The 22,913-nt window shown below is 55.7% G+C and overlaps 3 protein-coding genes across 3 annotated transcripts in view; 1 reads left to right on the top strand and 2 right to left on the bottom strand.

The window, feature by feature from the left end:
- Positions 1-1,006: 1,006 nt before the first annotated feature.
- IL17C (interleukin 17C) lies at positions 1,007-3,213 on the top strand. The gene is made up of 3 exons (XM_019654486.1): positions 1,007-1,289; positions 1,609-1,943; positions 2,512-3,213. The coding sequence occupies exons 1-3, from the start codon at positions 1,287-1,289 to the stop codon at positions 2,768-2,770; spliced, it is 597 nt and encodes a 198-aa protein (XP_019510031.1). The 5' UTR covers positions 1,007-1,286; the 3' UTR covers positions 2,771-3,213.
- A 2,015-nt stretch (positions 3,214-5,228) lies between these two features.
- Positions 5,229-14,101, bottom strand: CYBA (cytochrome b-245 alpha chain). Its single transcript, XM_019654467.1, has 6 exons — positions 13,958-14,101; positions 8,000-8,069; positions 7,357-7,431; positions 7,015-7,098; positions 6,324-6,405; positions 5,229-5,648 (listed from the first exon to the last, which is right to left on the bottom strand). The coding sequence occupies exons 1-6, from the start codon at positions 14,013-14,015 to the stop codon at positions 5,436-5,438; spliced, it is 582 nt and encodes a 193-aa protein (XP_019510012.1). The 5' UTR covers positions 14,016-14,101; the 3' UTR covers positions 5,229-5,435.
- A 1,263-nt stretch (positions 14,102-15,364) lies between these two features.
- Positions 15,365-22,913, bottom strand: part of MVD (mevalonate diphosphate decarboxylase) — an 8,555-nt gene continuing 1,006 nt past the window's right edge. The window contains exons 2-10 of the mRNA XM_019654505.1: positions 21,340-21,410; positions 20,800-20,914; positions 20,326-20,472; positions 19,219-19,418; positions 18,817-18,891; positions 18,361-18,579; positions 17,885-18,000; positions 16,801-16,909; positions 15,365-16,137 (exon numbers count right to left, since the gene is read on the bottom strand). Of these exons, the coding sequence (XP_019510050.1) occupies positions 16,057-16,137; positions 16,801-16,909; positions 17,885-18,000; positions 18,361-18,579; positions 18,817-18,891; positions 19,219-19,418; positions 20,326-20,472; positions 20,800-20,914; positions 21,340-21,410 (1,133 nt within the window). The 3' untranslated portion in view covers positions 15,365-16,056. The remainder of the gene's footprint in view (positions 16,138-16,800; positions 16,910-17,884; positions 18,001-18,360; positions 18,580-18,816; positions 18,892-19,218; positions 19,419-20,325; positions 20,473-20,799; positions 20,915-21,339; positions 21,411-22,913) is intronic.

Here is a 22,913-nt window from a genome sequence, read left to right as displayed (position 1 = left end):
CAGGTGCAGATACTAAGGCCACAGAGGGCAATTCCGTGCCCAGAGTCTCACACTGCTGAGTGAAGATGCTGGGAGAGCCCAGTCACTGCCTTCTCCAGCCCCTCCCTTCTGGGGTGGGGGTCTTCACGTCAATCAATTTTGCATAGAGACCTGCATCATAATGGTGTACATTCTGGCACCTGCCAGCAGGCGAAAAAAGACGGGAAGGCAGGTTGACACCCTCCCTCCACCCGCCAGACCCTCCTTAGCTAGACATTTTAGACTCTAATTTGAGAGGACCAGGGCAGACACGGCCCTCAGCCTTGGAGGGTGGCCAGGGCCCCAGGAGACCCCCAGGATGGTGTCCAAACCTCATTCAAAACTTTGTAAGATCTGGCTCTAAACTCTCTTCAGTATAATAAAGGCACCCAGCACCTTCCTTCCCAGCCAGCAACAGAGTGGGTGGGGCACAGGTGGGCTCCTGGGGCCCCCTTTAAATAAAGCTTCCTAGGGTGCACTACACTTTAAAGTGTCTAAGGCTTTCTCATCCCCGCCATCTCAGACTTGTCAGCTGGAACTTTTCTTGAATAAAACCACAGAAGACCATACAGAAACCTGAAGATGCTCCCTGGCCCCGCCCCCCCTTACCTCTCCTGGAACCTCTCCCACCTGGGCAGGAGGAGGCAGATACTGATATTCACCTGATCTTGATCATCTTAGATAAAAAATGGAACCAACTTCATGTCCACCAGCAGGGACAGGAGAAAGCAACCCTGGAAGAGCCGCGTGCTACTGCGTGGGATGAGCAAGCCCCGCCCCAGGTACCCAGGTTACCAGGTTCACATATCAAAAACATACAAGTGGAATCAAAGATGCAAGTTGCAAAAGAATACTCAACCAGAAACCCTTTTATAGAATGTTCGAGCATGTCACACAGGCAGGATCTGTTTGCGGCTCCATCCACAGGTGCTTAGCCTGGGGTAGGGTCCCTCTGGGTGAGGGACTTGGGTAACAGGACGGTGACAATTCGATGGGGGTGAGAGGGAGGCTGGAGTGTGGGGTAGGCCTGGCCCGGCTGGGGCAGAGGAGGAGAGGACAGTCGTCAGGGACCCACAGGGAGGGGAGGAGGAAGCAGCGGCGGGGCACTTCCCAAGGAGGAAACGGTGCTGGATTTTCCCCAGGTGTGGCTGAGGTATAAAGGGCGCTGCAAGCCAGCCTCAGCCAGGTCCGCCACCAGGTGCACCCCAGGACTATAGCCAGGTGTGTTCCAGACGGCCACCAGGTGGACACCAGCTGCTGCCACTGTGATGGTGAGCCACCTCTCCCCATGCCCCCACCTGGATGGTGTCATCTGGCCCAGGAGGGTTGGCGGTTCCCTGACCCCCAGGTTAAAGCTGTTGGGATGGGGTCCAGGAAGCCCCCCAAGTCTTAGGGCAGGAGAGAGAACCCAGGAGCCCTGGTGTACTGGGGAGCTAGGGCTGAGGGGCTAGCCCCTCTTGGCCTCAGTTTCCCTAGCTGTAGAGGGTGGGCTGTACCTCATCTTTCCACAGGGAAGAGGGCAAGCTGGGGTGGCAGCAAGGTGCCCCCTTCACTGGGCACCCCCTGACCACCCACCACCTGTTCCACCAGCTCCTCCCTAGCCTCCTGCTTCTGCTCTGGCTTCCTGCCAGCCTGGCCCGCCACCGACACCCACTCTGGGGAGTTCCCCACACCCACACGCATGAGACCCCACGCTGCTACTCAGCCGAGGAGCTGTCCCTGGGTCAGGTCCCAGCACACCTGCTGGCTCGAGCTGCCAAGTGGGAGCAGGCTTTGCCAGTAGCCCTAGTGTCCAGCCTAGAGATGGCGGGCCGCAGGAGGCGAACCGAGGAGCCCCCCGCTGGGACCCAGTGCCCAGTGCTGCGGCCCGAGGAGGTGTTAGAAGCCGACATCCACCAGCGCTCCATCTCTCCCTGGAGATACCGGTGAGGACTACAGGAGCTCCCTGGGCGCTGGGATCCCCACTGTACGGCACTGGGGGCCCTCCCCTCTCTGGGCGCTGGCTTCCTGCACAACTCTCTGAACCTCAGTGTTTTCCTCTATTAAATGGGACAGGCATACTGACCTCCAGCCAGCCAGGCCCCTCCCCCGAAAGGTGGGGCTCCATTAGATGAGCGCCTTGCCACTGCTGTCTCTGAAATCTCAGCCCAGACCTTGGGTGTCAGGGTCCTCTGGGAAAATTCTGGGGCCCCCCACTTGAGCCGCTGCAGGGGTTGGGCTGGGCCCAAAGAGGAGGGAAGGGGCCTTCTGGAAGCCTTCTCCCCCAGCTTCTGTGCTCTGGGAGGGTACTGGGGACGCAGGCAAGCAACATCTGTTGAGCACCAACTGCATGCTGGCCCTCCAGGTGTCATGCACCATCCTCCCTGCTGCCTAACGCCTCAGCTCTCACTCAGGCTAGCGGCACCCCTGAGTGCATGGCCGCCATAGGGGGGAAGGAGGGACATACCCCCCCCCGAGGCTCTGGAGCTGGGCCTCACCCATCTGTCCCCGCAGCGTGGACACAGACGAGAGCCGCTACCCGCAGAAGCTGGCTGTTGCTGAGTGCCTGTGCAAGGGCTGCATCAGCACCAGGACAGGACGTGAGACGGCTGCGCTCAACTCTGTCCCGCTGCACCAGAGCCTGTTGGTGCTGCGCCGCCAGCCCTGTTCTCGGGACGCCTCGGGGACACCCACACCTGGAGCCTTCACCTTCCATGCTGAGTCCATCCGCGTGCCCATTGGCTGCACCTGCGTCCTGCCCAGGGTGGTATGATGACTGCCAGCTTCAGCTGTCCTCCTCCCCACGTGCCATGGGCGGGGATCACCTCCCAGACTGGACAGTGGGGATCTCTCTGTGGAGAGGGCCCCTCCTATTTATGTGTATTTATTGGTTATTTATATGCCCTGAGTGACCCTGTTTCTGCTGCCCGGGCTTCCTGAGCAGGTACAGGGGCTCCAGGCCTCTGGTTTAAGAACAGTAGAGAGCGGACACTGGACGGGCCAGGCAACCGTGTGCTGGTCAGGCCCCATCTGGACACTCAGTTACCGTTTCACAAAAACAGACAGTGAGTCTAGAAGGAACCTTGTTCTTCTTCAGGAACTTCTTCAAACAGAAAGGGTGTTCTGACAGCCCCCACCTCGGTAGTCCCCCTGGGCTTCCCTCGCCCTCTCACTGGTCTCAGGCTGGTCCAGGCCACCCCAAGCTCCCTCTTCCCAGCCCCCCCCCTGTATTTCTAAAATAATTATTTATTGTAAGTATAAATATGTTATTAAATGGATAAACACCACCCAGAACTTAGCATTGGATGGCATGGCAGGGGTGAGGCACTCTCCTTACTGTCACCCGTGCCTGGCTGACGGCCAGCTGGCCCCACAGGGGCAGCCACAGCCTGCTTCTGGTCTATCCTTCCAGAAAGTTCTATGCATGAACCCCAGTTGTATCCAGGGTGGGGAATGGGTTTGAACAAGTATAGCACAAGCGTGCGCTGCTGGCCTGTGGTTTTCACCTGGTGATACCTCCTGGTGACGGTATGGGGCCCAGGGATGGGCCTCCCTCCCACAGCCCAGTGGTGAGGCCAGGGTGTGGCCAGGCCTTTGCTATGACAGTGAGCACCCGGGGACATACCTTTCTGCCTCAGGGACAGGCGTCTCTGAGGATACCTCCGAGGGGGTGTCGGCGCAGGGGGCACCTTTGCAGCCTGACCGAGCATCTCCTGGGGTCTGAGTCATGCACTCCCAGCCCCAGCGGAAGCCCAGGCAGTTTCAAAGGCCAGTGCCACGGCCCAGACACCCCCCTCAGGCTTCTGTCCACCGCTGGTGACCTGCCAGACCCCAGGCAGCCAAGCTAGCTAGCACCACCAGGCCAGGTGCCCCGCTGGCTGCCCGATGACCTAGCCTGTGCTCTCACTGCACAAGTCCTGGATGAGTGCATCTGGGTATGTTAAGATTGGAGGCATTTAGTTAAGGGGTCCAGGAGTGTGTGACCTCAGCAGTTGTGGAAGGGGTTCTGGGGCTCAGGGGCTCAGCTACGACCCCCTGTGGAGCCTGTTTCCCCACCTGTGATGCATAGGCCCAGCCAGCTGTAAGGGTTGACCGTGGGCTGTGGGGGCTGCAGGGCAGTTGTCAGCACCTCCCTGTCTGACCTGTTGTTTTCACCCACTGATTAACGCCTACTGTGTGCAAGCACCCAGGAAAAGGGGAGGATAACCTCTGTCTTGAGCCTAGAAGGACTGTGGAATCAGCACATATTTACATGTGCCCGTCACTGGGAATAGAGCAGTAAACAAAAGGGACAGGTTCCCTGCCTGCCTGCATGGCGTGCGGGGTGCCAGGCAACCACAGAATAAGCAGTGAAGCACTGTCTTCGGTGAAGGAATTAAGGACAGTGATGCAGGGGTGAGAGGGGCTGCGATTCCAAACAGAGTCAGCCCCTCTCGCCCCAGCACCCCCACCTGAGCAAAGGCCTGGATGGCCAACCAAGGACAGGCGTTCCAGACAGAGGGAACAGCCTATGCAAAGGCCCTGAGACGGCAGCGTGCCTGTGTCTGAGGGTGAAGGAGGTCACTGTGGTGGAGCCAAGGGAGTGACTGTGGGATCCGGGTGTGGAGGGTGTCTCTCCTGGGCTGTGGAAGCCTGTGGGTTCTGAGCCCGCACCGGGCGGGTCAGCTGCAGTGCTGGGAGTAGCCTGCAGGGAGCAGGGAGGTGACAGGTGGTAGACTCCTGCTGAAGGCAGAGCCCTGATCGGTATGGGGTGCTCAAGGGAGCCTGAGGTTTTACTCACCTTCTGCAAGGCCGGAGTGGTTGTGTCTCGGGGCAAAGCTGGTATAGTAGTGATTGTGGGCCCTGGAACATTCGAGGACCCCCAGTTCTGCAAGTAGGATTTACTGAGAGCAGGTGGGACAAACAGGAGGCAAGGGATTTAAGGATTTTTCCAGTTTGGGGGAGTGGGAGATTGAGGAGAGCCCATCAAGGAGGAAGGGGCTTCCCAGGCAGGACCCAGGAGGACCACGCCAGGCCCCAACCCCCCATGTCTGGCCATCCGCGGTGAAGGCCTGCTGGGCTCCCTGCCCCACCCCTTTGTTCATCTGCTTTGTTGTTCGCTCAGCCCCTCAGTTGGGCCTAGGGGCCTCCAGAACATGAGTCTGGGAAGGTCCAGGAGAGCAGTTAGGGAAACACACAGTCCCTCCTCCCAGGCCCGGAAATTTTATTTCCAGAGTAGAAACTCAAACACATGGAATTTCAGATACTGTATTTTATAGAATAGAAGATGCTCTGTGATTTCAAGTGTCACTGAGAAAGATGACAGATGGCTTTGAATGACATGGAAAGAGGGCCTGTGGTTCTGGAGTGCAAGAGAGGGGGTGCCCTCGGGGTCTGGGTGCCCCCCCCCCCGCCGGAAGAGCTGCTAGAGACACTCAGGTTGCAGCTCAAGGTGCCTGTCACACGACCTCATCGGTTACTGGGATGGGGTTTTCCTGGGGGCCGCTGGGGACCCCTGTTGCCACATCCCCCTCCTCACTGGGCTTCTTGCGAGCCTCAGCTGGAGGCCGGGGTGGGGGGTTGGTGGGCGGCTGCTTGATGGTGGCCCCGACCTGCGGCCGCTCCTTGGGCTTAGGCTCGATGGGGGTCCACTGCTCACCACGGGTGGCTGCCTGTGGGACAGGGAAGGGCTGGGCCCTAAGGGACTCCAGGAGCCACACCCACCCAGACCCTGGGCTCTGCAGTCCCCCACTCCCACCAGGAGACAGGGCAGGACCAACTCTAAATTCAATAATACTTGAAGGGACTATAGCTCAGAGAAGTTAAGTGACTGGCCTGAGGCCACACAGCCAGGACCTGGCTCTGCCTAACCTCATACTGGAGCTATTTCACCATGCCAAGAGGGGCCTCATGGTGGGAGAGGGGACATGAGGAATCCCTGGGTTTCTGAAAGAGCCCCTGGAGGCCACTTCCAGGTGCACATTCCCAGACTCCCCCGAGCAGCAGGACAGAGAGGTCATGCCTGTGTGTCCATCATGCTGAGTCAGGAGGCCAGGTAGCACACACAGAGGGAGAGGCCCAGGGGGGCAGACAAGAGGGCAGGAGCCCACTCACCCTACGCCCACCCCGGCCTGGAGCCTACCCAAGGCACCAGGCCTATTGGGGGGTGAAGAGTGTGCAGCCCAGGGATCTCGCTAAAATGCAGACGCCTAGGCCCCTGGGTCACCACCATTCTTATTACAACACGAGCAAGGACACAGGCTCCTGGCCTTGGCTGGGCCTGCAGGCGGCTGCAGGGACCAAGGAGTCAAGCATTCGTGGGACTGACCATAGTCCACACCACTCACCAGCAGATAGATGGCACTCGAGAAGGCCAAGCAGGCTGTCCCCAGGATGGTGGCAAGCAGGAAGCCAGCTGGTACTGACAGCCTGGGGAAGAGGTGGGAGGACAAGGGACTCAAACGGGCAGTCAGAAGATGTCTGCAAGGGGTCCAGGTCTTGGCAGAGGCCACAAGATCTTAGGACAAAATAGACCCAAAGTGTGCTGTCCCCAGGACGCTGGGTGGAGGGGACATCCAGCCATGCCAAATGCTGGGCTTCTAAATTTGGGCCCCTGCAGCTGTCCTCTGCCTTGACTTGTACCCTAACAACCTTGGGACCCTTGCTCTTGGCCCCCCATGCTGGGGGGAGGCCCAAGCAGCTGCAGAGACATGTGGGTGTTCCAGCCTCACCACAGTCACCACCAGACACGTGCGTGAAGCAGGCAGCAGAACCACTCAGCTGGGCCCCACCAACCCCAGAACCCTGACTGTTCCTGATTTAAGCTACTAAGGTTTGGGGTGAACTGTTACGCAGTAAGGGATGAGGGATACAGGATTGGGGAAACCACTGGCAGTGCCTGGGACCTGGGTTTTGCTTGGAAAAACAGCTGGGCTGAGATGGGTCTGACTTGCCCCAGGCTCTCCTATCCAGGCAGCCAGGCCAGTGGGAGGATCTATTCCAGGGTGCTCCTGGGCCCGAGAGTGGACAGGGACTCACGCAAGGTGCAGGAAGGCACGGACGTAGTAATTCCTGGTGAGGGGCCCAAACAGCTTCACCACTTTCGTCATGTACTTCTGTCCACTAGACCGAGAGAGAGAGGGAAGACAGACTGGGTCCTACTCCGCAACCCCCACCACCCACGCTGCCCCAGAGCACCCTGGCTTCTTCCCTTCCAGGGATCACGGGGCCACAGCAGTTGGGCAGGCACCAGCCTTGGTTTGCCCAGGAGGATAAACGTGTTGGTGCTAGAGCTTCGGAGGGACAGAACCAGGCTCCTGCAGGACTCCTGACCTTGTGTCCTGCCCCTGGGGTGGACCCCAGAGCAGGTGGGGGACTCACCATCTCTCCATAGTGGAGCCCTTTTTCCTCTTCCCTCGGGGGTACTCCAGCAGGCAGACAAACACACCTGCCACACTGATTCTGCAGTTAAGGCATAGCCCAGGTCAGCCTGAGGGGCCACCGTGAGCCTCTCTGCTGATGAGAAATAGAGCTGTGCAGCAGCCGCCTGGGGCCACATAGTGGGGGAACCAGGTGGGATTCCACAGGTTCAGCCACTTGGCTGCCTGTCGTCTGCCCTCCCAACTCCATGCCTGCCTTGGCTTCCAGAGGGCCTGGAACAGCTGGTCGCGCGGTAGGAGGGGACACAGGGGCCCAGCCCACTCCTGGACAGCCCCGGGCCGGCCAGGGGGGCAGCTGATAGAAGGGGGTACATAGAGGATCCCTGGCGGGTGCTGACACCTCCCAGTCCCTCACCAGGAACTAGACAAGTCATTTCACTGATAAGCCTTGGCTTCCAAAACTGCAGCTGAGCCTATCCTGACTCTAAAGGGCCCAGGGATGTGAGCAGCACTCTGAAAACTGTGAAGTGCTGTGCCCCAAGAGACAGTGGCATCTCTACCCCCAGTCCACGAGCACTGCCCCAGGCAATGCCAACCCCGCCCCGCTGCCCTGCCCCATCATGGGGTTTACAGTAGAAGGATACATGGAGTAGGCGCCAAAGTACCACTGGGTGAACTGGCCGGCAGTGGCCACAATGCCACCTGTGATGAGGACTGTGGGCAGAGAAGAAGCAAGTTAGTAGGAGCCTTGCGCCTGTGGGAGGGGCATACTCCTGCCCCATTCCTGCAGGGCTGGGATCTGCAGGGGACTCTGGCCACCTCCCCTTGTGCTTCCCCATCCCACAGCTGGGCCACCAGCCCACCACAGAGCGGCCCTTGAGTCCATCAACACTTTTACCCAGGACGAGGACCCAGGTGGCTACAGACCCCTGCAGATAGTGGACACCTTCCCCTAAGAAGTGGCAAGTGAGCTGGGGAAGAGGTTGAAGGCGCCTCAGGTGCTGGTGGAGCTGGGCCTGTGTCCCGGGAGATGTCGGGGGACACCGAGCCTCTGAGCCCCAGGTAGGAGGCGGGGCCTGGACTCCAGCCTAGACATTCACTCTTGAGGCTCTGTGACCCCTTGTGATTTTTCTTGCTTTATGCATTTAAAGACTATATTCACTGTTCATTTTGTATCTGCTTCATGGATGGCCTCTCCTCATTGCATGGTGTTCCTGTTTGCCCCGATTCCTGTGTTTCACCTTCATTTTAGATTTGTCTGATGCTGATATTCCTCCACCTTTCTTTGGTTAGTATTTGTCAGCTATTCCAACCCTTTATTTTCAGCTCTGTGTGGTCTTGCTGTAAGTGACATATATCTGGATCTTTTCTCCCCAGTAATTTTTTTTTTAAGATTTTATTGGGGAATTGGGGGAGGAAAACAGCGTTGGGGAATCGGGGAAGGGGAACAGACAAATTGCTGTCCTTTTGTTCTTCAGTCTAGTTGGGGAGGACTCGCTTCACTGGTCCATGTTGGTACCATCATTGCACTCTTCCCGGGTGAGGCAGATCACGGTCGCAGGACACTGGACGGCCGCTCACGGCGGCTCTTGGCAGCTCACGCCAGCTGCTAGCCACTCACCGTAGCTTACTGCAGCCCACTGCAGCCCCACTGCAGCCTACGCCTTCACCGGCGTGTCACGGCCGCCCAGCTCCAGGTCGAGCTGTTGTTCACCATCTTAGCTGTAGAGGGCGCAGCGTCACTGGCCCCCATGTGGGATCCGAACCGGGGTCCTGCTGCTCAGAGCTGGCGTCCCAAGCCAGCTCTTAACCAACGCGCCACTCAGCCGGCTCATCCCCAGTAATTTCTTTTTTTTGCAATATTTTTTGTGGTAAAATATATATAACATAAAATTTTCCATTTTAGCCTTTTTAAAGCTAACCGTTCAGTGGCATTAAGTATATTCACATTGTTGTGCAACCATCACCATCATCCATCTCAGAATTTCCAGCATTTTACTGAGGTATATTACACACAGTAAAATATAGAGGCGTAAGCTTGGTGGCTTTTTACGCGTGTACCCCTCCATGACCTCCACCCAAGTCAAGATTCCTGTCATCCCAGAAATTTCTCGTGCCACCATCCAGTCAAGACCAGAACCCTAGATCTGGCTTCTGTTGCTCAACATAAGGCTGTCAAGGTCATTCATGCTGTTTGGGTGGATCACTTTTTCTTATGGAGTAGTTTTCTATTGTATGAATTTATCCATTCTTCCATCTTGGGGAAATTTCAGTTGCTTCCAGTTTTGGGCTATTACGCATAAGCTGATGTGGCTAAATTTTTTATGCTTTAAACCAATCTGATAGTGAATTGAACAGGTTTTATGGACTGTGATTGCAGATAATTGGGGCTTATTTTATCTCATTTTGTGTTTTCTCTTTAACAAGTGTTTTTGTTATTTCTCCTGCCTTCTGTTGACTTGATCCAACTTTAATTTTAAAACTCCTCTTCCTGAACCACATGTGGACTTGAGAATGTTTAACTTCAATCTCATCCCCAAATTACCCATTATTAGTTATTTACAGTCAATACTTAGTCACCAATATTTTCATTTTAGCATCCCAGTTCTTTCTTCTGGATTCAAGATTCAATTTCCCTCTTCCTGAAGTGCATCCTTTAGTAGTCCTCTTGATGAGGGTATGTTAGCAGCAACTCTCTGGATATCTGAAAATACCCTCATTCTGAATGATAGTTCATCTGCATATTGAATTCATGTTTTGTCTCAGCCCCAAAGATATTACTCCATTATCTTCTGGCATCTATTATTGATGAAAAGAAGTCTGAAATCAGTCTCATACTAATCCATTTTTTCCTCTGGTAAATTCGAAAATTTTCTTTAATGGTCTGTAATTTCATTACAATATGTCCAAAAAGGGATTTATTTTCCTTTATTCTATAAGGAACTTTGTGGGACGGCCGAGTGGCTCTATTGGTTAAAAGCTCACTCAAGAGTGCGAGCTCTGAGCAACAGGGTCGCCAGTTGGATTCCTGGCCTGAGCTGAGCTGCCGCTGAGCTGCCAACAGGTGGCAGGACGGCTCAGCTAAAAAAATTTTTTTTAAATAAAAACATAAAAAAAACATATAAGGAACTTTGTTTTCTCCTTCAATTTTGGAACTGCTTACTCATTATCCCTTTTATATTGCCTCCCTCCAGCCTACTGATTGTATCCTCTGGAACCCCCAATACATATGTTGGGTCTTCGTGTACTATTTTTTAAAAAATTTTATTGGGTTAACAGTCATGGTCACTGGTTACACATTGCTTTCATGCTACAATGGCATAGCTGACTCTTTCAAGGAGGGCGCTGCTCACAGTGGCCCATGTGGGGATCAAACTGGCAACCTTGGTGTTATCAGCACCACGCTCTAACCAACTGAGCTAACCGGTCATCCCCTTCCTGTGCTGTTGTACAACTCAACTTCTTTCAGCTACATTCTGTGAGGTTTTCTCAGATCCATCTTCCACTTCACTAATTCTCTTTTCATCTCTATATAGTGTTTAATTCATCCATTAACCTTTAATGACTTTATATTTTTTTATTTCTAGACATTCTATATTAGTCATTTTTTGCATTGCCCGCTATAATTTTCTACTTGAAGTTTTAAACATGGCCATATGTTTAAACATGTACACGTAGTCTCAAGTCTCTTCCAAATGGCACTGGTAGTTGTGGTTCTAAGGAGGCACATTTTCCTCTTTAATGGTATCTGCTTCCTCAAACAGTGGGTATGTTTGTGAGCTGTGCCCAGCAGGATCTGTCTTCTTGTGGCAGCCTGTATTTCCTGGTTGAGGAAATACCCTTACAGAACAGTTTCACATTCGCTTCTGTGGGCTTCTCCAGTCCTGAATCGAGTCTATCTGAATTTCTTGGTCAGTGGTCCTTAGCACTGGTAGGGTAGATTCAGCCCTCACCCCATGCATAGCACAGGCCTGAGCTTCTGGGGGTTTTGTCGTTTGTTGCTTTTTTCATCCAGGCCCTGGCAGCAGATGGCATGCTTCCTTGGAGGAGACTGTTTTCTAGTCTGTTTCTTGTATAAGCAGCCTTTCCTGGCTCTGGCCTGAGGCACCCAGCTCAGTTTCAGCCCTTTTTCACACAGAGGCTCCAAAGTCCCACTGAGTAGAAGGATAAAAACTTGTTGGTCCCAATTCCCCGGGTGTCCCTTCCTTCCGGCCCAGCCCACCACCTTGAAACCTCACTCTGCGTCTGTTGCCAGCAGATTTCCTATCCTTGGAGTTGAGCTCAGCTATACATTAACTCTTTTGGTTTGCTCATCAGCACTTCCGTGAGTTGGAAGAGGGAGGGGTGGTCTCTCCATGTGTTCAGTCAGTGTAAGGTCCGCTTGCCTTTCGGGGGTGTGATTTTTCCCATCCTGAGCCTCAGTTTCGCTGCTTGCCATCAGCAAAAGGGGAGCAAAGACACCACTGGCTGACCAGGGAGGTGTGAGGACTGACAGAGCAATACCATGGACAGGAGCTCTTATAGGTAAGTTCAGGGACAAAACAGGAACAAGACAGATAAGGCCTCAGCTCTCGTGGGGCTTATAGTCTCAAGAGGGGACAGAAATAAACATAAGAGAGTGGTGATCTAGAACAAGAGACTGTGACAGAGAGGTCTAGGTGCTCTGGAAAGACTTTTCTGAGCAGGTGACATGTGAGCTGAGAAATGAATGGCAGAGCCCGCCACAATGCTTCAGCCAGAAGAAACCGCTTCTGTAAAGGTCCTGGGGTACGCCCAGGAAATCTGGGAACAGAGAGGAGGCCCGTGCAGTTGGGATGACAGAGAAGGGAGGAGGACAGGGACAGAACAGTCAGAATCTAGTTTTTATTCTTCACAATTGAACCCACTGGAGGGCTTTCAGCAGGAGGGGACATGATCTGATTAGATGGAATTTTCTACAATAAAAAAGAGGCCCCTGCTAGCATGGCCTAGCCAGGCCTGAGCAGTCTCAGGTGGCTGCAGTTTATACTGAGTCAGGAAAAAAACGTCAGGAAGAGGAGGAACTCAAAGCAGGAATGGCCCTAGAAGACCCTCCAACAAACTGCCTCATTTGATGGTGGAAGAAACTGAGCTGCAGCTTGTTTTAAGTTCTCTAGGCCTCAATTTCACTGTCTGTGAAGTGGATGCAAGAACAGCTCCGGCCTCATGACACTGAGGACATTAGCTAAGGCAAGGAAGGGACAGCCTGCACACAGTAGGCATGCCATGAACGGGGGTGCTGCACCCACGGGGACTGGAACCCACGCCTCTCAGAGAGCTCCCAGTTTGGTGCTTTCTGTCACCTTCTACTTCCTAGGGGTGGGATGGGGGTTGGGGAGCTGTGGGAAGAAAGGTCTGCAGCAGTTTAAGGCCTTGTGGCATGTGGCAAGCAGGGGGACAGCTTGGGGACAACTCCGGGGAGAAGTGAGGAGAACTATCTAACTCACTGAGTTCTCACTCACTCTAGATGCCAAAGGGGATGACCTGCCTGCACACAGAACACACCACTGGGCTTCATGCCCCAAAGCTGCTCATCCCAAAAGGTGATCTTACAGTTCAGGGGCCAGAGAGACTTCATCTATTGGGTTGTCAGAAAAGTCATGATGTATTTTTTTCTCTGTTTTTTGTTGCAAAAATGCATCATGCCTTTTCTAACAACCCCAATATATGTGCTCCCTTCCCTCCCAGAGCTTCACCAGGCTCCTCCTGTCCCCAACTGGGAGAGGGACCTCGGGTGGGTCCTAAAGGAATGGTGGTGGGCTAGGACCCTCCTCATCACTACATTCCCCACAGTCTCTCCCCCCACCCCCCTCCACTGGGTGCAGGTCCTTCCTGGGAGTGGCAGGTCCCCAGAGGCGGGCAGAGCCTTTGGGCAGTCTCCTCTTGCCTCAGACCCCGCCTGGGCCCAGTCTCACCATCCCATCCCTAAGAGGATCCCCTTCCAAGTACAGCACGGGGGTGCAGATCCCACTGTGCCTTCACCAGAGCTCCTGAGCACAGACTCGGGTGACTGGGAGGCTTGCCATCTTTCCCCCAGAAGCAGTCCCTGAGCTGGGAGGGGTCCCTCCGGGCGGTTTTAGATGTCCTGTGAAGCCTCAGGGCGGGTGAGGCGGCCCCTCGCGACCCTGAGGTGAAGCCCCACTCCAGGGCACGGGGAACGGCAGGGGCGGGTGGTCCTGTCAGGTTTTCCCAATCCTGGAGGGTGGTGACTCCCCGGAAAGCACCCGGGGTGAAGGCCTCTTCCTCTAGGGCTGCAACTTCCTTTATTGGCAGTGTGAGGTCCCCGTGGGGTGGAGGGGTGAAAAGGGAATAGCGGAAGGGGGGAGGGGACAGGGGCGCGGGTATCTGCAGGGGCAGAGGGGTCTCCCGACCACCTCCCTAGCCCGAGGTCTCCCACTCCCAGGCATCGCTCCCCGTCACGCAGCTGCAGGTTTTTGCATAAGTCTCGGGGTCCCCCACCCCCAGGCTTCAGCTCCCGCCTGCCGGCCAGCAGTCTGAAGTCTCTGACCCCTCAGGACCGTGGCTCCCCCGCCCTGTTTCCGGCCCACCCCGTCCCTCCGCCTGCGGAGCCCGGGCTCACTCACTCAGGCCGGACGCCAGCGCCTGCTCGTTGGCCCACATGGCCCACTCGATCTGCCCCATGTCTACCGGCAACACGGTTCGCTCGGCTCAGCTCCGCTGGGACTCTGAGCCCTGCGCGCCAGCCACCTCCCAGCCCAAAGTTCCGGCTCCGCCCCCCGCTCCGTCCCCTAGTTCCCCGAGTGCAGCCCCGCCCAGCTCTGAGTTCCGGCCCCGCTCCCTGGACTGCAGGGGACCGAGGCTATTGGAGTGTTCAGGGGGCCTGCCAGGCCCTCCAAAGTTTTTGCTTGCGGGTCGGAGAGGCCCCCGTCTCACCTCCTCCTCCAGCACCGTCTGGCAAACCGCGGGCCCCACCCACTTCGATGCCTGCTTGGTGCCAGTAACCTCTCCTGCCCGCTGGGGCATCCTAGCATCGCTTGAGTGGCCTGGACATGGGGAGAGGGGGAACCCAGTGAGATGGACACCCGCTTCAGAAGGCTGAGTGCCTTCCTAATGCTGAACTCCCGGAGGTGCCAACAGGCGCTTTTTCCGAAGAGGGTGAGGCCAGGTTCCTAGAAAGGTTTAAAGGTCCAAAGACTTCACCACGCCCACTCGGGGGACTCCCTTCCAGGGAGAAGGGTCTCAGACCAGCAGCCTGAGCCTGGGGGACCCCTCCCTGGAAGTCAGTGCCCAGCCCCGCCCCTACTTCCTCATCCAGCCCTGGGCTAGTGCAAATGTGGTGGGCAGCCCTCTGTTCATGGGACTAACTTAGGGGAGGGAAACGGGGTGTGCAAAGCTTCTGGGAAAATCCAGAACGTAGGAGTGCTGGTCCTGTCCCTTTGTCATCTCACTCCTCTGCCCACTCCCGTAAGTCAGCAGCAGTAGCAGCTGACTCTCCTGGGGAGAGGCAGGAAACCAAGACGCAGGTCAGCAGGTGTCCACCCTCCTCTTCCTCTAAGCCAACTGTGCTGAAACTGGGAAAGTGGGGAGGAGTTTGATGACCTGCACACTAATGGAAAAACTCAGAAGTGTGAGCCGTTCCTGGGTTCCAGACCCACAAGCTTCTGGGCCGAGGGGAACCCTCCTGAATCAGCGCTCCTCCCTGCAAACCTGCTTCCCACTTTCATGGACGGCAAGCTTAAAGCTAGACCCAAACCATGTCACTACGCCTGTCAGAGCCCTAGTGACCAAGTCTGCCACTGCGTGTGGCTTGAGGCCCTGGGGGTGGCTGTGTGCTGAATACCCACCACGGGGCTGGGCAATTAAAGGGGACCTTTGGGACAGAAGGCAGTTTCTTCACGGGCAAGTCAGCAAATGGGCGAGTTCCAAGTTCTCACCTCCTGCAGGAGGCACACAGCCCGCACCCTCCCCACCCTTCCCCTCCCGCTGAGTGCGGCCCACTGCCTACACAGGAATGCTAGTTACAAAGCATGCCAGACCCAATCAGCAACGCTGGTTTTATTCCCCGTGGCCTGTTGATAGGGCTCCCTGTGACAATGCACCATGGTGCTGCTCTCCCATCTCCTGTTGGAGACACACTCCTGATCTTTTTATGAAGAAACATGCCATCCACACCCAGTGGCCTGGGTTCTGGCAGAGGAGGTAGGACAACTGTCATGTTCTAAGTCCTTTGTGGAGGGCTCCGGAGCCTGCAGAGGCTGCTCCCCGCAGTGACTGGACCTCCAGCTCCATGGAGGGATGCCAACTCCCCATCATCTCCGGTGGCCCAGCTCCTGTTTCAGTCAGTGGGCGTGGCTCCAGGGCTCAGGGCCAGAGATCCTTCATGGGGGGACACACCGGCAGCTCACCACCATTGGCTGGGTCCCCCAGGTCCCACACCTGAACCCAGCCCTCATCTCGGCACAGCACTGGTGTAGGTGGGGACGGTGAGGCGCTTGGTGGGGGCCCTGGTCCTGACCACCTGGTACCTGCAAGTAGTCGCTCCACTGCCCCCACTCAGCCACAGCATACTGCCCGGCCTGCAGCCAGGTGGCTACCCACCAGTCCCAACAAGCACAGCACGGCCGCTGCCACAGCCAGCTCCCTAGTCCCAGCAAAGCAGCCCCTTCTCCCAGCAAAGCGTCCCTTCTCCAAGTGGTGGCCAGGGCTCTTGTCGAAGAACTGGTCAAGCAGCTGGCTTCGGCAGGCCGTCGGGGCCCAGGAGGTGCGCGTGAGGGTCCTCCAGGATTTGAGGCCCAGGCCCCACCTGGCAGGTAAGAGAAATCAATGTCAGGTTGGGGTGACAGGGAGGGACAGGTGAGCCCCTCCCCCACCGGGGTAAGCGCAGGTCAGAAGCTGACCACCTGGTGACGCCCTGGCCTTGTGCTCAGCTTCCTCAGACAGAGCCACACGGTCTCTCGGCTTCTATCACCCAGACTCAGGTGAAAGGTAGGAGACCGGGGCCTGGGCACCTGCGGTCATGGGGACTTGGAATCGACAACCTGAGTGAAATCCCGGCTCAGCCACTCTGAGCAGGAATCCTGATCCGCTTCTCGTGGGTGAGCCCTGGGGGGTCTTCAGGACCCCGAGCACCTGTCTCCTGCAGTTCTCACATTCCCAGCCCCACCCAGCCCTCTCAGCACTGGGAAGCTGCCCCACACGTCCTAGGGTGTCTTAAAGTGTCCACATTGCGAGCGAGGGAGTGAAACAAACCACAGTGGACCAGATGCCTTGAAAACAGAAGCGGGGTGCTGCTCCTCCTTTTGCTGTTATTCTTAGCAACCCGGCTTCCCGCCCCCGACGAAGTGGGGGTGATAGGGAGTCCGGGTCTGAGCCCTCGAGGCGTGTGTGCTGAATGGGGCCCTCCCCAGGTGTGCTGTGCCACAGGGACCCCAGGGCCTTGGGGCTGAGGGCTGGTGCCAGGCCTCACCTGAGTGGCAATGATGTACTTGATGCCGCCAGGGGTGGGATCCATGCCCAGCGCAGCTTTAAGCTCGTCTGAGAGCAGGGCGGGCCTCACGGGCAGCCCCTTCAGAAACCTGGGGAAAGGAAGGCGTGCGTGGGCTGAGTCCACTGCTGGGAGGAATGTAGGACCCGCAGACCCACACAGACACCGGAAGGGGTACGGCTGCCGTGGAGTGATGAAAAGTTTTGGAACCAGACAGAAATGCTGGTTGCAAAACACTGCATGTACTTAATGCTGCTGAATGGTACACTTTAAAGTGGGTAAAACGGTCATTTTTATATTATGTGTATTTTACCACATATACAAAAAAACTAAGCAGGAAGGACCAAGGACCTGGCTGGGGTCGCTGTGAGAGAAGGGTTTCCGGAAACCTACCCAAGGGTTTAAATTCATCCCTGGCCTGTGGTTACTGCTCCACCCGGTGGGGTAACATGACTTAAGAAGAAAATGCCTCAGGTCGAGCATGAGTCTATTACCATGTGCCTCAGAACAGCAAAACCTGCACACTACCCACTGGGGTGACAAGGGCAATGAGTGCAGGGCTTCCAACAAGGGCACACGTGGCCTGTGGGGTCATCATGGCTGTGCGGTCTGTCCCACTTGGTAAGGAAGTTAGTATTCCGGCCTCCCACTCACTAGACATCAGTACTACCCCAAGTACGGAGACGGAGAAAATGACCCCACCCACTTCGAACACCCATGACAGGAAGGTGTCCCCACATTGAGAAGGGACCATTAAAACAACTGGTAGGAGGAAGTCCAAAGGCTCCGTCCCCACAGTGGGGCCAAGGGCACTGTCCACACAGGAGCCATGACACTGCATGTGCATGTCTCTGTGACCACGGGGCCGGGGTATGTGATGAGGAAGAGATCGTGGTCACAGCGAGGCACACTTGGTGACACACTGCCTGTGGTCCCCAAGGGGATCAACACTTCCTGCGGGACTCCCCATTCAGCACCACGGCCTTAGGTACGGCCATCCCGATTTCAGCAGGGGACCCTGCTCCTCCCCTCCACGGCCTCCCAACTGGGGGAACCCACAACTCACTTGTCTCCATTTGACTCAGGGGGGAAGCTGTGCCTTACAGCGGCCACAAACTCGGCCACAGTGTTGTCCAGGGTGAAGATCACGGCGTTGGGGCCCGCGTCAAACGTGTACGCCACCTGGAACCCATGCGGTCAACATGAATGTCTGCACAGTGGCTCCGCCCCACTCAGGTCTTCTCATCTGCCACGGAGACCTGGGGCCTCCCACCTGGAGTGGAGCAGTGGCACCTCTGCCCACCAACTCAGGACAAGGTTGGGGGGCAGTCCCCCACACCAGTGCTTTAGAGTTTGGGCTGCAATCCCTTAGTGGGTCATGCAACCAAAATGCAACAGTGAGACGAAAACTGTCGGCACGCTGCACACAGGCGTGTAAAGCAGGCTCTGTGAAGCTTGGTCACAGCCAAGCGTGTGTTGGGATACAACATGGTTTTCCTGAAGCTCATGGCCTAAAGCCCACTCCGCAGGTTTCCACCTTGCCTTGGTCTGCCCGTGGTGGGTGTTGAAGCAGTTCACCAGGTGGATGATGCGCCTGGAGATGTCGTTGAGGTAAGAGATAGGCGGGAAGGTGTCCAGGCAGATGGCGTGGAACTGGTTGCTGTCTTTCATGGTCAGCTGGCCAAAGCCCTGGAAGTCCCTCTCTTTGACACAGCGGGTCATCTCCGCCATGCGAGCCGGGACCACTGCCTCGGCTCGGAACTGCAAGGCACAGGCGTTTCCCAATGAGGTGCTGGCTGCTTCACAGCATAGCAGCCAGGGCACAGGCTCTGGGTCAGAGCGTCCCACCCACGCACCCCCAGGTCTCAGCATCCATGCCCATGTCCAGCAGAGCAGATGAACTCAGCTCTGGAGGATGTGGGTAGAGCTTGGCGTGTGTCCTGACATGCATGGGTCATGCCCTGGGGGAGATGGCACCTGCCCCAGCAGTGGCCTTACCTTGAGCAGGGGGCTGGTCTCCACGCTGGTCTGCATGCCCGCTGTGCTGCCAGTTGGCTTCTTCTCAGTGCTCACCTGCACTGAGGGAAAGACAACCTGGACCTCATCCTAAACACCCATCCCGTCCCTCCCCTCCTCGGCTGGTGCAGGCGGCAGGGTGGGAGCCAGTGTCTCCCAACCACGGAGGCCTCTTGACAAAGGCAGAGAGGATGCAGATCTGGGAATGGCAGCATCTACACCAGCAGCCCCCTTGCTGCATTGGAGGCATTCCTGAATGCTCCACCAAGAGTCATTTTCCTCACCCCCCACCTCCCTGCCAGCTCGAGAAGCAGGTCTCTCCTCTCTCCTCCCTCTCCCAGCTCAGCCCAAGAGGACCCCTTGCTCCACAGTGGTCTCACTTACCACAAGGATGAGGACTCGGAGTTCGGGCCAGTGCAACTCGGGGGCCACCTGCCGGGCAATGCTGTCCTTCCCGTCGGCCCGCTCCCCCATCTGCCACTCCACAAAGCCACCATACAGGCTCCGGCAGGCGCTGCCCGAGCCCTGGCGAGCCACTTCGGAGAGGTCACTCTCGACCCCATAGACTTGGGCCAGGGCATAGGCTGCAAGCACAGGAGAGAGAGCAGGGGAAGGAAAGAGGACTCAGAGATTCAGAGGTCAGGTGCCAGCCCAGGCTGTGCTCAGTGCCCCATAAGAAATTAGAAATTCTGAGATAACAGAGCTTCAGCCACCAGCTCCCACAGTTAGTATTCACCTGCTCACCCACACACTCATCCACACACTCAATGTTCTCAAACGCATGCACTGGACATTCCAAGACCACTAGAGCCTATGGAGCGGAGCCACACTTAGGGACCTAGAGGACAGAGTGCCAAGCAGCTGGGGTGTTTCTCTGGGGAGTGGTACTGAATTAGGCTCTGAGGGGTGCTGTTTGGGGCAGGGACCAAGGTACAGAGGCCTGATCAAGGGTCTGATGCCAGGACTCTGATGCTGGGGTCCATGAGGCAAGCCTTCTGTCCCCACATACTGGCAGCCCCTCCCAGCCAGGCTTACCCACCCGGGGCCCCCAAAGATGGTTCAGGCATGGGCACATGAGCCAAGCCAAGCCAGTAGGCATCATCTCTGGGGTTATTATTGGGCCACTAGTCTCAGTGGCTATGAGGACAGTGTGAGCCTAATGCCCACCACTGTGGTGACCAGCTTTGCCTCTGGGTTGGGAGGGCCTGCTAGAGAGTGAGCCAACACAGAGGAGGGCACGCCAGGGTTTCAAGGGAGAGTCTGCAGTCAGCTGCACCCTTGGGATTCTGTTACGTAAGCCAAGAAATTGTTCCTACTTTAGGCTTACGCCGGTTTGAGATGGGCTTCAGTCATGTACAACCTAGAGGGTCCAACACATAGAGTCCTTGGGAGATTTTAATGTTCAGATATATGAGACAACCAAGGCCTCAGCCTCATGGGGTGGGGCTCCCTGAAGACTACAAGAGCGTGAGTCTCCCTCTGGGCACCCACCTAGGCAGGCATAGCCCGCAGCTGAGGAGGCCAGACCTGCGGCCGTGGGGAAGTTGTTCACCGATGCAACATGAACCTTGTAGCTGAGGCTGAGGGGCGGCGGGTCCTTGTCATCAGTGCTCCTCCGCTTCCGGGCCAGGCGGCGGACTGTGAGGAAGGGGAGAGAGTCACTGGGCACAACTGCCCCAACCTGCTCCTGGCATCTCGCCTACCATAGATCAGAGGCACAGCTGACACCGAGCCTCTACCCCAAACTTCTCCTGCAGACCTCCTTGGGGAAAGCCCTAGACCCCAGACACAAACCGGGCTGTGCTAACAGGCATCCCCCCGTCCCCTGGGGGCTCGGAAAGCTGGGTGGAGAGTAATGAGGCAGCAGCACCTGCTGTGCTCTCAGACCCTGCCCAGCAAGGAAGGGACAGACGGGAAGAACAGGCTGGATCTGGTCCCGCCGTCCCATGCAGGACTCCCACTCACTCTCCCTCAGGCAGGCCTGGATGCGGGGCTGGCCCACATCCTCCTTCTGGCCATTGAGCCAAATCTGGTCCTCGGTGAAGTCCTTGCTAATGACAGCTGTTGTGGTGGTTTTTAACTGGAAAAGAAAACGCAGAGCCACCTCAGGGGTGGAGGCCTATCACTTTCTACTCGGGAGGCCTTTCCGGCCACGGCCCATCACAGTTGACCACTCAGGGACGGGGACAGCCTGGCTGGAGAACACGAGGTGAAGGCTACGGCGGGAGGGAGTCAGGCAGTGGGCTGGCTGGACCCTAGGCCTCGTCTCCCTACACATCTCCCACAGTCGAGTCACCGGGCCAGGCACGAGAGGGAAGGGACAGGACCTCAGAGGAGACCCAGGGGCAGAGGCGTGTGCATGCGTGTGTGATGAGCATTCCTAACAGTGGGGCATGGAAGGGACACTGTTCATGGACTGGAGGTTCACTGTTACCAATTGTTAAAAGTTTAGCAAAAGTTTAGTAAATGTTTATCTTGGTGTTTTTCTTGCCCGGCCATACTGACCTGGTCCTGGTGCAACGTGACACTCAGAGAGGAGTTGATGGGCAGGATCAGCTCCTCATCTCTCTTTCCCCCTGAACAGACAACCCAAGACAAGACCAGTCAGTTTGCTGGCCCTGCAAACCAGGACACTGTTGCCCCAACACACCAAAGCCCGCCCGCCCCCCGCCCCGCCAGGCACTCCCCAGTCACCATCATTCCTGTCCTATAATGGCCCCATCTGCCTGGACCCTGTTCTCTCACTGCACAATTTAAATCCTCTTCCTGCTGTGCATCCACCTTCAGGAAGCCCTCCTGGATTGCTCCCCACTTCACTGAGCTCCACATCCCCCAAGCAGAGCTGGAGGCTAGCCATCTCCCTGCTTCATCGTTTCTGTTTTATCTTCTTTCACTCATTCGACAAATCACCTTGGAGTGCCTACCAGGTACTAAGTGCTCAATTGTGAGGCTTTTTTGCCTTCTCTCCAACACGAGGAGCCCCCGTTACTGAAAACACCTCAAATCTCCCTGCTCTTACTCCCTGGAGACACTCGGGATCGCCCCACCCTCACTTCCGCCGAGCACTTCCACTCTTGGCATCTCCTGACAAATAAATGAACAAAGTCCAAATTTTCAAAATTCTTTGTTAAGCACACACAATATGCTGTACTTTTGTGTGGGATCTTTGGGGATAGATTATACCTGGCAGGTGACCTATGACAGCCCAGAAAGAAACCCCATAACTATGCCCAACTGATTTTTGAAAAAAGTGCAAAAGCAATTCAGTGGAGGGACAAACTTTTTGGCAAACACGGCTGGACGCTCATAGGCCAAAAATGAACCTTGACCCAAGTCTCATACCTTATACAAAAAAAAAAAAAAAACCCTCAAAATAAATCACAGACTTAAATTTAAAATGTAAAACTATAAAAGTTTTAGGAAAAAAACAAGAGAAAATCTTCAGAGTGTAGGGTTAGGCAAAGAAATCTTAGACGTGACACCTTAGACATGATCCACAAATGGAAAAGCTAATAACTGGACTTCACCAAAAAATTTTAAATTTGGCTGTTTGAGAGACTGTCAGAAAGATGAAATGACAAGTTACAGAGTGGGAGGAAACATTTGCAAGCCACTTATCCAACAAAGGATTAAGATCTAAAATATATAATGGGTGGTCAGAGGCCAAACAAGGACAGAGGGAACAAGTGCCTTTTTTTTTAATTTAAAGAAAATACAAGATCTACAAAAAAGTGTACAGTATCATTGGCCGGTAGAAAAGCACACCTTAAAACCACGAGGTGTCACCTAAAACAAAAACCAGTGACAACACCAAACGCAGAAAAACTAGATCACATATACACTGATGGTGGAATGTAAAATGGTACAGCCATTCGGGAAAACAATTTAACAGTTTCTTTAAAAAACTAAACATGCAATTACCCTACGACTCAGCAATTACACTCCTGGGCATTTATCCTAGAAGAATGAAAACATATTCATACAGGGCCGGCTGAGTGGCTCAGTTGGTTAAGAGCTCGCTCAAGAGTTTGAGCTCTGAGCAACAGCGGTTCGAGTCAGCCCGAGCTGAGCAGCCGCTG

The sequence above is a fragment of the Hipposideros armiger genome, unplaced genomic scaffold, assembly GCF_001890085.2.
Source record: "Hipposideros armiger isolate ML-2016 unplaced genomic scaffold, ASM189008v1 scaffold_224, whole genome shotgun sequence".
In the NCBI taxonomy this organism is placed as follows: Eukaryota; Metazoa; Chordata; class Mammalia; order Chiroptera; family Hipposideridae; genus Hipposideros; species Hipposideros armiger.
This window is presented reverse-complemented; position numbering and strand designations above follow the sequence as displayed.